The sequence below is a fragment of the Heterocephalus glaber genome, unplaced genomic scaffold (genome assembly GCF_053883595.1).
Source record: "Heterocephalus glaber isolate CG9 unplaced genomic scaffold, H.glaber_assembly_v1.0 deba00001745, whole genome shotgun sequence".
Lineage (NCBI taxonomy): Eukaryota > Metazoa > Chordata > Mammalia > Rodentia > Bathyergidae > Heterocephalus > Heterocephalus glaber.
Genome location: NW_028258451.1, coordinates 60,994 through 75,480, shown reverse-complemented (window position 1 = coordinate 75,480; position 14,487 = coordinate 60,994). Strand labels below are relative to the sequence as shown.

At 53.0% G+C, this 14,487-nt stretch overlaps 1 protein-coding gene across 1 annotated transcript; it reads left to right on the top strand.

Moving 5' to 3' along the window:
• The first annotated feature begins 4,841 nt into the window (after nt 1-4,841).
• On the top strand, nt 4,842-9,887 carry Klk14 (kallikrein related peptidase 14). The gene is made up of 5 exons (XM_087200809.1): nt 4,842-5,111; nt 5,854-6,025; nt 7,717-7,970; nt 8,098-8,231; nt 8,758-9,887. Exons 1-5 carry the CDS (start codon nt 5,072-5,074, stop codon nt 8,908-8,910), a joined length of 753 nt encoding a protein of 250 aa, XP_087056935.1. The 5' UTR covers nt 4,842-5,071; the 3' UTR covers nt 8,911-9,887.
• The last annotated feature ends 4,600 nt before the right edge of the window (nt 9,888-14,487 follow it).

The window sequence follows — 14,487 nt, the reverse complement described above, 5'->3', positions numbered from 1 at the left end:
CCTGCAACAGCGGGCACCTGGCCCCACCCCACCCCCGCCCCGTTTCCTCGTCTGGGAGCTGGCATTGTGTGTCATCTTGCAGGCAGAAGGGAGAACTGAGGCATAGCATGTGGTGGGCCCTAAAATATCTCCAACCCAGAGCCCCGGGGACCCAGGGAAGGCAGAGGGGCATCTGTCTGCCCTCCCATGAGACTCGCTGAACACCCTGTCCTAGGGACCCGGGCTCTGTCAGGAAACACTAGCGGGAAGTTTAATGCTCAGCTGATCTGGGTTCAAGTCCTGGCTCTGCCTCTTGCACAAGCCGCTTCTGATAAGCCAGTTACCCCTGTCCTGGCACCCAGGAGTCCTGGACCTCTTAGGGTTTCCTGGGGATCGAATGGCGTGTGCCAGGCCCACCTGCCTGTCACTGTACACGGAGACACGGGGAGTCGGGGCCATGAGCAAAGGGGGCTCCCAGCTTACCAGCCCCGTGACCTCCCCATGGCTGAGACCCCGGCCCCGCCTCCCGCCTGTCCACAGCCACACCCACCGCCTCTGTCTCCACTTCTGCAACCACAGAGCCCCGCAGCGCACACCCTGACGCAGCCTCCTGTGCAGCTGACGCTGTGGGCGGCTCTGCCCTTCCTGTTCCTCCACCCCAAAGACAGCGGCCTCCCCTGCAGCCTCCCCACCAGGCCCTCCCTGTGCTTCTCCTGCACCCAAGTCCACTCCTTCCCTCTGCCTGCCCTCAGCTCCCTTCCCAGCATCCCCGCGGCTATCTTGGTCAGGCCTGTGACTCCTCTGCCTCCACCCGGGCTGCCTGGGAAAAGTGACCAACACAATCGCCCCACTTGCGAGATGGTGCCCCTTAAAACGCGCCATCACCTATTCCACACGGGCACCTCCTCCACTGTCCTCGGCCTCCCGAGCCCCACCTGCCCAGGGGCCCCCGAGATCAGCTGGCTGCCATCTTGCAAGAGGAAACAAAGCCACTGGACAAACTCGGACTTCCTGCCACCTGACACTCCACGCGCACCCAGGCCGCCCTTCCCTCTTCCTGCAACAATGAAAGAGGTGTCTTTGCCTTTGCTGCTAATCCCACTGCCCAGCGGCTGCCCCTCTGCCCCATGTCCCGGGGGGCAAAGAGCTCTCACCTGGGCTGGAGTCACGGCCACCTCTTAGCATTGCACACCCTGGTGAATGACCCAACACCCTCTCAGCTTCCCGCCCCCACAGTGAGGGCTACCAAGTAACTCAGGGACACCTGAGTTCTCACACCAGCAGGGAAGGATCGGTGAGTTCATTCTTCTGGCATGCGTTAAAATCCTGTTGGACACAGGCAAGTGCGTGCCACAGGGCCAGGAGAAAGAAGGCTTAGGGTAGTTGTAGAGTTCACATGCTGCCTTTTACCAAGTGACCTCGGACAAGCCACTTCCTCTCTCTCAGTCTCAGTTTCCCAGTCTGTGCAGTGAGGACAACACATTATGTATCCTGTGGAGCCAGACTTTCCATGACCTCGACACCTTCATCTTCCACTCTACTCCAGCTACACTGGTCTTGCTGAGGACTCACCAGAGCGCCTCTATCACAGGGCCTTTGCATGCATTTCTTTCCTAAGTCCTTGTAACTCCTAAAATTATATACTGTATTCATTTTCTTTTTCTTCAAGAACATAAGGCACTTCAAGAATATTTTTGGTCTATTTTGTTCATTATTGTTTTCCCAGTAACTAGAAACACGATGGAGAAATAGGTGGATGGATGGATGGAGAGGTGGGTGGGTGGATGGATGAGTGGGTGGGTGGGTACACAGTAGATACTCAACAAATACTGGTTGAGATGAGGGAGGGAAGGGAAAGAAAGGCAGATAGGAGAGAGGAAGAAAAAGAGGGAGGGAGCAAGCTAACACCCACAAAGAATTTAGTTGGATAAACAAAATGTGATATGGCCACGCAAGGGAATATTACTCAGCCTTTAAAAGGAAGGAAATTCTAATCAGTGCTGCAACCTGAGTGACTCACGAGGGCATTATGCTAAGTAAAATAAGCCAGACACGGAAGGACAAACATTGTGCTTCCTGTTGTACAAGGCACCTGGAGGAGTCAAGTTCGAGATAAAGGAGCGTGGTTTCGGGGTCTGGAAAGAGGGGGAGCGGAAAGTGTTTAATGGATGCTGAGTTTCACTGGGGACCGTGAAAAAGTTTTGGGGAGACGGACAGTAGTGAGGGCTGCTCGACAACGTGGATGTGCTCCACCCCGCTAAACTGGACTGAAAATGGTTAAAATCATGAATGTATGTACATTTCACCACCACGAAAGGCTGTGATTTTCCTGAAAGTCTACACCGCAAGCAGCAATGAAAAAGAAGGCCTTGTGCGGTGCCTGGCTGTGCAGAGCACTCAGTAAACATCTGCTTGTCCGTTTGTTCTCGGCTCCCGGTTACTGCTCTCAAACCGCAGTCTGCGCCCGCCCGGCGTCCACCCCATCCCGCCCAGGTCATGGCCTCCTTGCGGTGAGCTCAGCTCCCCCGAAGCCCTCTCTCCTGAGCCCCCTGAGCCCGGTCCTCCTCGGGGATCTCACACTGCGCGCAGCCTGCCTGCCACTGTCCCTGACCAGCCTCCAGCCCCAGCCCGGAGTCCCCAGCCAGAGCCCGGGCCGCCCGCTCTCCTCCCTCAGACTCGGCGCTCAAACCGCCTCTATGTGGAGTTCAGGCCCCTGCTGCATCTGGCCTCTCTGCTCTCCCCACCAGACTCCTTCACACACACACACACACACACACACACACACACACACACACTCTCTCTCTCCAGCCACCCTTTGGAGGCTCCTCCTCACGTCTGGTGCTCCCTCGGGCTCGGGCTCGGGACGCTCGGTGGAGTCTCAAGTCGCTGCCTTAGCCGACCTGCAAAACGGAGGGAGGCCCGGACAGTGGCTGTGCCTTCATGCGTTCATGCGTTGCTTCGTTCATGCGTTTGTCCGCCTGTGTGTCTAGTGCCCACCTCACAGCCCAAGCCAGCCTAGCCGTGGCGGGCTGGCCACGCTCCTTCCTGATGCACCCCCAGCCTTCTCCTGGCCACTCTGGGGCTCCCCGGGGCCTTCCCTGAAGCTTGGCTCTTTCCAGGAACATGAATTCCATTTGGTTTTTAACTCTTTAGTTGATGGTAGACTCAGCTGAAGTCCCTCACCTACAGGACAGACTCTGACGTGCCCTTCCTCACCTGCCCTGCATGGGGACACCTGGGTACGGAGACCCTGTTACCTAGGCTGTGGGTCTCACCCCATGTCCACTGCTTGGCTGCATCTCCTTGCGTGTGTGCGCACACCCACTCGTGTGGGGCTCCGCGTCGCTTCGTCCCAGGGTGGATCCTGGTAACCCTCCCACGTCAATGCCCACAGCTCACCGAGAGCAGTGCTGCACACTTGTGACCCCAGAAGTCCTGGAGGCTGAGGCAGGAGGATCTCACATTTGAGTCCAGCCTGAGCAATTTAGCAAGACCTTGCCTCAAAGTATACAAATAAAAAAGGGTGGGGATGTAGCTCAGTGTGAAGGCTTGGGCTCCATCCCCAGTACCACACGCGCGTGAGCACACACACACTGACCCACACTGCATACTACCACAGGTCAGCTCCCTCGAACTCCCCACCCCTGTGTTCCCAGAGGATTCTTTAGGGAGGGTTTGGTCCCCGGGGCAGAGAAAGGCTGGGACTGTGGACGCAGCCTGTGAAGAAGTGGCTGGGAACCCGTCCGGGGTAGGCAAGGGAGAGCACAGGCGGGAAGCCTCCTGAGTCACCGCGTGGCCCAGGACAGGACTGCCAAGGCCCAGAGACAAATTACAATCATTAGGGAGTTTAAGAGGCTGGGGGAGGGGCTGTGACGAGCAGCCCTCCCCCAAGACCGGACGGACCCCCAGTCCTAGGCCCTCCCACAGGCAGGCTGGACCTTTTCCCCTCTCACCCACCCCACCCGCTGTTATCCCTGGGCCTCCCTCCCTCTCCCCAAGTCTCCAGCTCTGCCTCAGCCTGTGTACCCTGTCCCTCCCCACCCCTTTGCAGGGCCCAAGCTGGGCCCAGCCGCCCTGGTGCTGACCCTCCTCCCCCTGCACCTCAGAACCGTCAGGGCCCAGCTCCCAGGCCTCCTGCCTGCCTCACACTTGTGCCGTCCTGGGCTCCGTCTGCCCCGTCTCCTGCGGCGCCCCCAGCCCCTCTGTCTGTGTCTGCTTCACCTGTCGGTGCCATTGCCCCCAGACTCCTGCTGTCTGTCACCTGGCTGTCCTCTCCCTTCCACTTTCTTCCTTCCACTCGAGTTCCTGCGTCCTCGCTGTCTCCCTGCCTGTCCTTGCTGCCTCTCCAGTGTCACTGGGCCGCTCCCTCTCTGGGTCTTGCTTTTACCCACCTTCCCCTGACCGGCCATCTTCATTTTCTTTCCCCTTCCTCCGTCTCTCTCCTCTCCACCTGCAGCACGCCCCTCTCTGCACCTGTTTCCTTCCCCGTGTCTCTGCCTTCACTTCCTACTTCCCCTTCGGCCCAGCCCCTTGCTCTCCTCCCTCGGCTGCCTGCATCCCAGCTCCCTCCTCTGAGCCCCCTCCCTGATTTCGCCAGCCCACCAGCAAGGCTACGCCTCTGCCTCACCTCTGGAAGGGACACCCTCCCTGTCCACGCTGCCCAGATTCCTCCCAAATTATCGAATCTTTCGAGGGCGGGTTCTTGTTAACGACTGTGGCTGCTCCTCGGCCCCAAAGGGGTGGAAGGGCAGGGGAAGCCGGAGTCCGGGCAGGGAAACCAGACAATAAAAATGGAATGTGACCCGAAGGGCACTGGGGCAGGGCCCAGATGGGGATAAAAGGCTTTGCTGGCTCTACTAGGAAGTGACACCGTGCTCCCTCCTTTGGGCACCACAAAGGGACCTGAGGACCTGAGGACCTGAGGACCTGCGCCTGCTCAGCATCCTCCTGCAGACCCTGCCTCGTCCTGGCTCCACGTCCCGGAGGGGCTGGGTCTCCGTCTCAGTGGCTCTCCCTCTGCCTCAGCCCTGGCCTCTGGCTTCCCTCTCTCCCACTCTCTCTCCCCATTTGCCAACCCCTCGCCAGCCCCAGAATGTTCCTCCTGCTGGCAGCCCTCCAAGTCCTGGCTGTAGGTAAGACAACAACGAGGCGCGGGTGAGGGGCCCCTGAGAGGAGCCCGAGAAGGCCTTTGAGAGTGAGAATGCTCAGAGGTGGCCAGCAGAGAGAGAGCGGGGTGGTCCGGGCTGGAGGCCGAAGGTTCGAGTCCAGATGGAGGAAGTGGTGGGGTTGGAGACAGAGGCCGTGGTAGGAGACGGGGAGATAAACAAGGAATCAGGGAGACTGTGGTCCTGCGAGGGTCCTGCCGGAACGGAGGACCACAGAGTGCTCCCTGGGCAGGTCAGGGAGGAAGTAGTCCAGGCGAGTGGCTTGTGGTCAGCAGGAAGGTGGAGGAGCGGTGGACACAGCGGGGTGGTGCAGCGTGCTGGGTGGAGTGGATGGAGATGAAGATAACAGATCCTGAAGGCCACGTGGAGAGGGATGGAGGGGAAGACACAGGGAGCTCCTGGGGCACTTGGGGGAGGGCTGGAGGGCAATGTGGCGGGGCCTGTTGAGAGGGGTAGGTGTTGCGGTGGCTGAGGACACAGCATTAGAGGCCATGAAGGCCACTTGAGGGAGAGCTCTAAACATTCCCTGCTCCTCTTGGGCCAATAACGGGGAAAATGTTGGCTAAATGTTCCATTGGGCAGGGAAGAAAGAGAGTAATGTGAGGGTTAGGCTGGAAGGAAGGAAAGCGCCCCATCAGCTGGACATTCTGTCGGGCTGGGGTGGAGAGTCCTCACCTGCTCTCTCCACCCCATCCCTGTCTACTCCTAGCCACGGCCCAGGGCCCTGAGGATGATAACAAGGTAATCGGTGGCTACACCTGCGTCCAGAACTCCCAGCCGTGGCAGGTGGCTCTTCTGGCTGGGCCCGGGCGTCGGTTCTTGTGTGGAGGGGTCCTGTTGTCGGACCAGTGGGTCATCACTGCTGCTCATTGCGCCCGCCCGTGAGTGGTCCCCTCCCCTATTCTTAGGCCAAGTGAGTTCTAGACTCCCATCTAGACCCCCCGAGCTCGGCTGAGAGCCCAGAGCCTGGTGTAGAACTCAGCATAGTAGCTGGCTCCTGGTTTGGGATCTAGAGAAGATCTTAGTGTGAAAGATATAGCTCAGAATATGGAATCCAGCCCATAAATCTTGAACCCAGTTTAGATTCTGAAAGCCAGTCAGCACCTTGGAACCCATAAACCAGTTTAGAGCTTAACACATACCTGGAGATCCATCCAGGGTCCAAGCTCCACTGAGACTTAGAATAGCCCATTCCAGATTGGCAATTGGATTCAGGGTACAGTCTACATTCAGAAATTCAGAACACTCCCCAGAACCCAAAGCCCAGATCAGAATATACCATCTAGACATAAATCCAGAACCATTTTACAGCTGGAGCACATGACTGTAAGATTAGCCCCAAAGCCTGGAGCCTATTCCAGATCCCAGGCTTAATTCAAAATCTCACCTACAGCTCCTCCTGAGAAATCTAGGACCCAGACTCCAACCCAGAATTTAAATTCCAGAATTCAGATGATAATCTGAAGCTCCGTAAGAACCCAGAACCCTTCCCAGATTTTGGACCAGAGCCTAAAACCCAAACCCTAGCCTTGAAGTCAAAATTTAGACTAGAGCCCGCCCAGTCCCTATAAGCTAGCTCTAATGCCATAAACTGAGGTTCAGTCTAGAACCTAGGGACTGCAGCTCAGAACAGATTCTAGAACATAAATCCCAGGTTAAAACTACTCTCTAGATCTTTGGAGTGAGATCATAACCTGAGCTCCATCTAGAACCTTGAGAACACTTAAGGTCCAGGGCTCAGACCAGTCTAGAATCAAAAGCCCAGATTATAAATTGTCATTAAGTCTGAAACAGAATCTGTCCTATAAAGAAGAGTTCAAACCAATGTTCAGAACTCTGAGCCTAACCAGATCACAGAATTCAGGCTATTGTCTAAAACCCAGACCATAAGAGCTTCATCAAGAACCCAGAGCTCAGCCTAGAAATGAGCTCATGTAAGTGCCCAGAATCCACTAGCTCAAGTCAGTCTATGGCTCATGTGGAATCTTCAGCCTGCCCTATAACTAAAAGCTCACACCACAATCTAGAACCCAAACCCAAGCCATAATGCAAAGCTCAAAATAAAACCCTCAGCTCATTCTCAAACATAAAGCTCACACCAGAATCTAGAAATTATGCCATAATCCAGACTTGATCTAGAATCCTGATCCTAAGCTATAGTCAGAACTGGAAAATATCTAGAACCAAGAGCCCAAGGTAGAATCTGGATGGAGCTGACTCCAGAATATCAATTCTGATTTAGAGCTTGGAGCCATAACTTAGGGGTCTCATTTAGAACTCGAAGCCTAGATCTTTGGACAGACTGGAATTCAGCCAAGAATTCCAACCGTCACTTTATACCTAAGCAAAGAGCCAGAGCACAGCCCAAGAAGGGGCCCCCAGTGAGGCTGGGCCAGGAGAGAGTCCCCAGGCCCAAGAGAAGGCACTGGAGCCCAGAAAAAGCCCAGCCTGCAGTAGGGTGAGGAGGGTTGGACTTAGGGGAAAACATCACCAGGGGAAGGAAGTGGGGCTGGGAAGGAGTCGCCAGGTCAGATTGGTTGCAGCAGCATTACCCCTGGGGGCCATGGGCCAGGATCCTTCATGTTGCCTTGGGCAAGCACAACCTGAAGAAGTGGGAGGCCACCCAGCAGGTGCTGCGCGTGGAGCGCCAGGTGCCACACCCCCGCTACAACGCCCGGACCCACGACAGCGACCTGATGCTGCTGCGGCTGAGCCAGCGAGCACGGATCGGGAGGGCAGTGAGACCAATCAGCCTGGCCCAGTCCTGTGCCAGCCCAGGGACGTCCTGCCGTGTGTCAGGCTGGGGCACTACATCCAGCCCTATCGGTAAAGGCAGCTGAATCCTGGAAGGAGGGGCCCGGACCCGGGTCTGAGGGAGGAGGCTGGGCCTGGATGCCAGGGTCTTAAGGCAGAGCAGACCCCAGTCATGACCTTTGGTGCCCCCTACCTTCAGCCAGGTACCCCAATGCTCTGCAATGCGTGAATATCAACATCATCTCGAGTCCCCAGTGCCAGCGGGCCTATCCTAACATCACCGCCGGCATGGTCTGTGCTGGAGTCCCCCAGGGCGGGAAGGACTCTTGTCAGGTGAGGCCAGGGTGTGAAGGGTTGTTCAGGGCTGGGCCTTTACTAGCAAAGGAGCTCAGGAGCAGGAAAGCAGATGAGGTGGTTGGGAAAGGAAACCCCAGGGACAGAAAGGATGACAGCCCTGCGCCCCTTCAGACTTAATCCTTTGAGGCCTCAGTCCCTCATCCTGAGGGGATAGCACTCCCTAGGCTTGGTGGAATTGGATGTAGTGGTCCATGGCAAGGGCACAGAGCAGCGCCCCCAGCAGGGGAATCTGGAAAACTGTGCCAGGGCCCCTGGAAACCTGAGTGCATCTCTGAGACAGGCAGCGATGGGGAGAGAAGAAAAAAGATGCTCAGGGTGCTCTGGAGGTCAGCAAAGATGGGAGGAGCCCTGTGAGGCCCAAGGGACAGAGGCCAGCACAGAGCCTGGGAGGGGAGCCAGGGCCCACTGCAGCCGGGCTCAGTGCTGGGGAGGACGGCGGTGTCTCGGCCCCCACACTCCCCGTCCACCCCGGGGTCTCCAGCTCCGTCCTCCTCCTCCTCAGGGTGACTCTGGGGGGCCCCTTGTGTGCGGAGGACAGCTCCAGGGCCTCGTGTCCTGGGGGATGGAGCGCTGCGCCCTGCCTGGCTACCCTGGGGTCTACACCAACCTGTGCAAGTACCGCAGCTGGATCCAGAGAACGGAGCAGGGCCAGTGAACTCGGAGTGAGGTCCATCGGTGGCCCTGGGTGGCCCTAGCCTCCCCCTCAGCCCCGGGGTCCAGCCCTGCATCCTGACCTCACTCGGCTCCACCCTTTTTCCCAGGGAAGTTGTTCGGGGTTTCTCTCCCCACCCCCACGAGGTCACCATTGCCCAGGCTCCCCTTGGGCACCGCCCTGGCATCCTAGCCCTGAGAAGACAATTCTCAAAACTCTTCCTGCCTCTAAAAACCAAGCAAATCACAATAAAGACCGCACAGCCCCGACCCCCCTCCTCCTCTCTCTCAGCGCCCTGGAGAGCCTTGCTCTGACGAGTGGCTGGCTGGGCCGGGTGCGGCTCCAGGGACCAGCTGCCCTCTCCTTGCCTGGTGCCCTGCGGTGTGACTTGGATCGGGGCCGCCTCGGTCTCCTCTCCTCGATGCTGAGGTTCCGGAGCGGCTCTGTTTCCTGGGAAACTGCAAATGTAGCCCCCGTCTCCCAGAGTGGCCTCAGGGAGGACAGCCGAGTTCATCCCCTCCGGAGGTCAAGTCGCAGGAAGGCCTCCCTCTCACTCCCGTATTTCCACCCTCCATCCCCAGTTCCCCTTCATTCCATGCATCCCGGGAAAACATGCAGGGCCCAGTGAGTTGTTTCCAAGCCGAGCTGGCCCCACAGACCCATTGTGTTAGGCCTCTCGTCCTCATCTCTGCTTCCACCTGCATCCCAGGCGGGAGCACCTCCCAGGTGTGATCCTAGGAGCTGGAGGGAGGTTGTGAACAAGTCATTCGGAATCCCTGCCTCAGTGATCCTGGATTCTGGCCAGGAGCTATGGTGAATGCCTATAATCCCAACACTCTGGAAGCTGAGGCAGGAGGATCACAAGTGGAATAGCTGGGTCAAGTGGTATGTCTAGTTCTAGCCTTCTGAGGACTTCACAGTGACTTCAGCAATGGTGGTACCAGTTTACATTCTCACCAAGTATAGAAGGCTTTTTCCTCATGGCCTCGTGAGCATTTTTTTATTATTTGATTTCTTGATGATGGCCAGCTATTCCCCTTCTAGGTGCCTTCCTGAAAGTGTCAAAGACATCCTATTACAGAGGTCCATGCATGCCCATGTTTGTAGCAGCACAATTCATAATAGCTAAATCTTGGAAGCAGCCTATATGTCCATCAATAGATGAATGGATAAAGAAAATGTGGTATTTACACACAATGGAGTACTACTCTGCCATAAAGAAGGATAAACTTGAGTCATTTGTGGGAAAATAAATGTACCTTGAGACCATCATGTTAGGTAATATAAATCAAACACACAAGCTTAAATATCAGATGGTTTCCCTTCTATGAGAAACCCAAATTATAAATAAGAACAAAATAAAAGAAAGATAATAGGAAGCAGGAGATAGATCTTTCTCAAATGGGAAGGGGGTCAGAGATGGAGGAAAGGGAATGAAAAAAGGAATTAAAGGTGTGTCCTGTACACTTATACCAACTCTGCATAAGGAAGGTAAACATTATGTACCTCAAACCTACTAATTAAAAAATTAAACAAAATATTTTTTTAAAAGAGAATCACAAGTTTGAGCTCAACCTGGCAGCTTAGCAACATGGCAGACCCTGACTCAAAATACAAAATAAAACAGTGTGGGGGTGTAGCTCAGTGGGAAGGGCCTGGGTTCAGTCCCCAGTACCACATCCACACATGGAGCGCACAAAGTAAAAGGAAAGAGTCGGTATTCTGCAGGGTGAAACGGAGGAGAAAAAACAAAAATACAATTTGAAACTAAAGCAGAGGCCCAGTGAGTAAAAAGGCCATGGAACATGGGCTGGGTGAGCTCAGTACACCAGGCCCTGCTCACTCCAGCTGACAACTCTGCCTGGCAAATTTTCAGGAGTTTTACGAGCCACTTGCTAAATACAGTCACCATTAAAAATTAAATTCCATAAACTTCCAATTAAATACTTTATTTCAATTAGCACTCTACTCAATAAGTACATCCATAGTGTGTTCAAGGCCAGCCTGGGCTACACAGCAAGAGACCCTGTCTCCAACAAACCAACAAAACCAACAAGCGAACAAAAACGTCGGCAGACACTGCGTACACACCACAGCTTCCTTTCTCGGAGCCGTTGTTGGACCCCTCCCAGCGCCGCCCTGCAGGCCTCTGCCTGGGAAAGACCCGCCATCTCCGTGTCCATCCCTGACTCCTGCACTTGGACACCAGAGTTTGCATACAGTGGGGGGCTGTGTGGCCTCACGTCCTGTGGGGTTCACACGGAACTGGGAGCTCCTAGGTGGCAGCTCTGGGGCCCATGTCACTGGAGCAGCACAAAAGGTTCCCACTGGCCTCCAGGTTCTGGTGAGCATCATTCTGAGCTGTCGCATGTAAGTGACATCTGCAGGGATTCTCGGCTTGTTCCACTTAACATAATGGCCTCCAGATCTGTCCCTGTTGTCACTAAGGAAGGATTTCCCCCTTTCTTCCTCCTTTTCTTTCTGTCCTCCTCCTCTTCTTCTTCTCCTTTTCTCTTCTCCCTCTTCCTCTTCCTTTTTTTGGGGGGGTGGGGTACTGGGGATCAAACTCGGGTCCTCGCGCTTGCACAGCAAGCGGCGAAACCACTGAGCTAAATCCCCAGCCCTCCTCTTCCTTCTTTTTGAGACAAGATCTCCCTAAGTCTCTCATTGCCCAGGCTGGCCTCAAAGTGGCAGCCCTCCTGCCGCAGCCACCCGGAGTGCTGGGACTGCGGGCTTGCAGTATTCCCTAACACTGCTCTGCCATCCTCTGTTTATCCACCCGCCGGGAGAACCTTAGATTGTGTCCCACCTCAACTATAGAGACTAGCACAGCAGCAAGCACGAGAGTGCAGGTGTCTCTTGGAGATACCGATTCCGTTTTCTTTGGATGCATACCCAGAGGTGCGGCTGTTGGATCATGTAGTGGTTCTATTTTTAATTTGCTGAGGAGCCTCCTTAGTGCTTTCCATAATAACTATGTTTATTTATGTTCCCACCAACAATGTACAATGGTTCCCTTTTCTCCACGTCCTTCCCCACACTTGTCATCTCTTGTCTTTTTCATACCAGGCTTCCTAGCAGGTGTGAGGTGATAGCTCATTGTGGTTTTAATTTACACTTATCTGATAATTGCTAAGTGACACTGAGCACTTCTTTTTCAGTACTGGGGACACAGGACCTCATGCACGTTAGGCCAGCACTCTGCCATTGAGCTACATCCCCAGCCCTATTTTTGAGACAGGCCTTTGCTAAGTTGCCCAGGCTAGGCTCAAACTTGTGATCCTCCTGGCCCAGCCTCCCTAGTAGCTGGAATTAAAGACGTGCACCATGGTTCCCAGCTCCTGTGTTCCTTTTCATTTACCTGTTGGCCATTCAAGTGTGTGTCTGTTTGTTTATTTGTTTGTTTTGAGACAGGGTCACTCTATGTAGTTCAGGTTGGCCTTGAACTCACTATGTAGCCCAGGCTGGCCTCGAATTCACAGTGATCCTCCTGCCTCAGCCTCCTGAGTGCTGGGATTACAGGCGTGCGCCACCATGCTCAACTCTGTCTTTTTTTGAAAAATGATTGTTCAGGTCCTTTGCCCATTTCTTCTGTTGGGTTATTTGATTTCTTGCAATTAAATTGAGTTCCTTATATGCTCTGAATATAACTCCTTTTCAAGTATATGCGACTATTTTTCCCATTCTACAGGTTATCTCTTCGTTTTGTTGATTGTTTCCCTTGCTGCATAGAAACTTCTTCAGTGTGACAGCATCCTCCGCATCTACTTTATGCTTTTGTTGCCTAACCTTTTAAAGTCATATCCACAAAATCATTACCCACACCAATGCCAAGAAGTTTTGTTCTACTAGTTGCTCAGAATCAGGTCTTCTGTTTAAGTCCTTAATAAATTCAAAGTTGGGATTTTTGAGTTCGTTTTTTATTTTGATTTGTTTTGGTTTGGTTTTTTTGGTACCAGGGATCAAACTCAGGACCTTGCACCTACAAGGCAGGCAGTGGCATCACTGAGATAAATCCCTGGCCCATAGAGTTGATTTTTTTTTTTTTTTGGTACTGGGGATAGAACTCGGGACCTTGCACTTGCGAGGCAGGCACTGGAACCACTGAGCTAAATCCCCGGCAAGTTGATTTTTTAATATGGTGTATGAAAGGTTTTCAAATGTGTTATTCTCCGTGGGGACATCCAGTTGCCTTAACAGCATTTGCTAGAGACCAGCCTTTCCCCATTGTGCATCTGTGGCTCCTTTGTGGAAGACAACTTGACCAAAACTGTATGAATTTATTTCCAGACTCTATTCTGTTCCATTTCACATTGTTTTGATTACTAGAGTTGTGTAACACATTTTAAAATTAGGCACTGTGATACTTCCAGCGTTGCTCTTCTTGCTCAAGATTGCTCTAGCTATTCAAGTGTGTGTGTGTGTGTGTGTGTGTGTGTGTGTGTGCACGGGTACTTCCATGGGTATTTTAGGATTATTGTTTCTATTTCTGTGAAAAATGCTATTGAAATTTAGATTGGGATTGCATTGGATTTATAAATCGCTCTGCTTAGTGTGGACATTTTAACAATGTTATGTATTAAAGCCTGTGAACACAGGATACATGTCATCTTCAATTTCTTTCATCGGTGCTTTAGCTGGATGTGGTGGTGCACTACTCCAATCCCAGCACTCTGGGTGGCTGAGGCAAGTGGATCACAAGTTCAAGCCCAGCCTGGGGAACTTGGCTACTTACCAAGACCTTGTTTTAAAATAAAAATTTAAGAACAGATGGAAGAGGGTTGGCGATTTAGCTCAGTGGTGCCACCACCTGCCTCACAAGTGCAAGGTCCCAAGTTCAATCCCTGGTACCCCGCCAAAAAAAGCAAACAAACAAAAAACCAGATGGAAGATATACCTCAGTATGAAGGCCCTTGATTCAATCCCAAAAAAGTGTAACCAAAACAATTGTTTTATAGCTTTGTGTACAAATATTTTACTACTTGGTTACATTTGTTCCTCGGTATTTTATTATTTCTAGTGCTATTATAAGTAAATCTTTTCTTATTTTCTTTCTTTGTTTTTACTGTATAGAAACACAATTGATTTTTGTATATTGATTTTTGTACCCTGCAGCTTTACTGAGTTCATTTACAAATTCTCGTGATTTTTTTGATGGACTCTTAAGGATTTTCTATACATTAGATCATGTCAAGAGCCAAGCATTGTAGTGAAAGCCCATAGTCATGGCACTTGGGAGGCTGAGTCAGGAGGATTGCAAGTTTGAGGCCAGCAGAGGCCATCTCACATCTTTATTTCCCATTTAGATGTCTTTATTTCTTTGTCCTGCTTAACAATTTCTCTGCCTAGGGCTTCCACTGTGTTGAGCAGAAGCAGAGAGAGTGAACATCTTGTTTTCTTCCTGGTCTTGGAGGAAAAGCTTTGAACTTTTCACCATGGAGTATGTTAGCTGTGGGCTTGCCACAGATGGCCTTTGTTTATTCCACCAAGACACAGTTTTCTGTTCCTAGTGTGTTAAGAATCCCTACTATGCCTGGTGGTTTCTCTGCATTTACCATAATGATCGTATTTCCTTTGTCC

Coding starts and splice junctions, on each gene's coding strand:
- Klk14 (XM_087200809.1), top strand. CDS start 5,072: ATGTTCCTCCTGCTGGCAGCCCTCCAAGTCCTGGCTGTAG. Junction 6,026..7,716: donor GCTGCTCATTGCGCCCGCCC/GTGAGTGGTCCC, acceptor GCCATGGGCCAG/GATCCTTCATGTTGCCTTGG. Junction 8,232..8,757: donor GCGGGAAGGACTCTTGTCAG/GTGAGGCCAGGG, acceptor CCTCCTCCTCAG/GGTGACTCTGGGGGGCCCCT.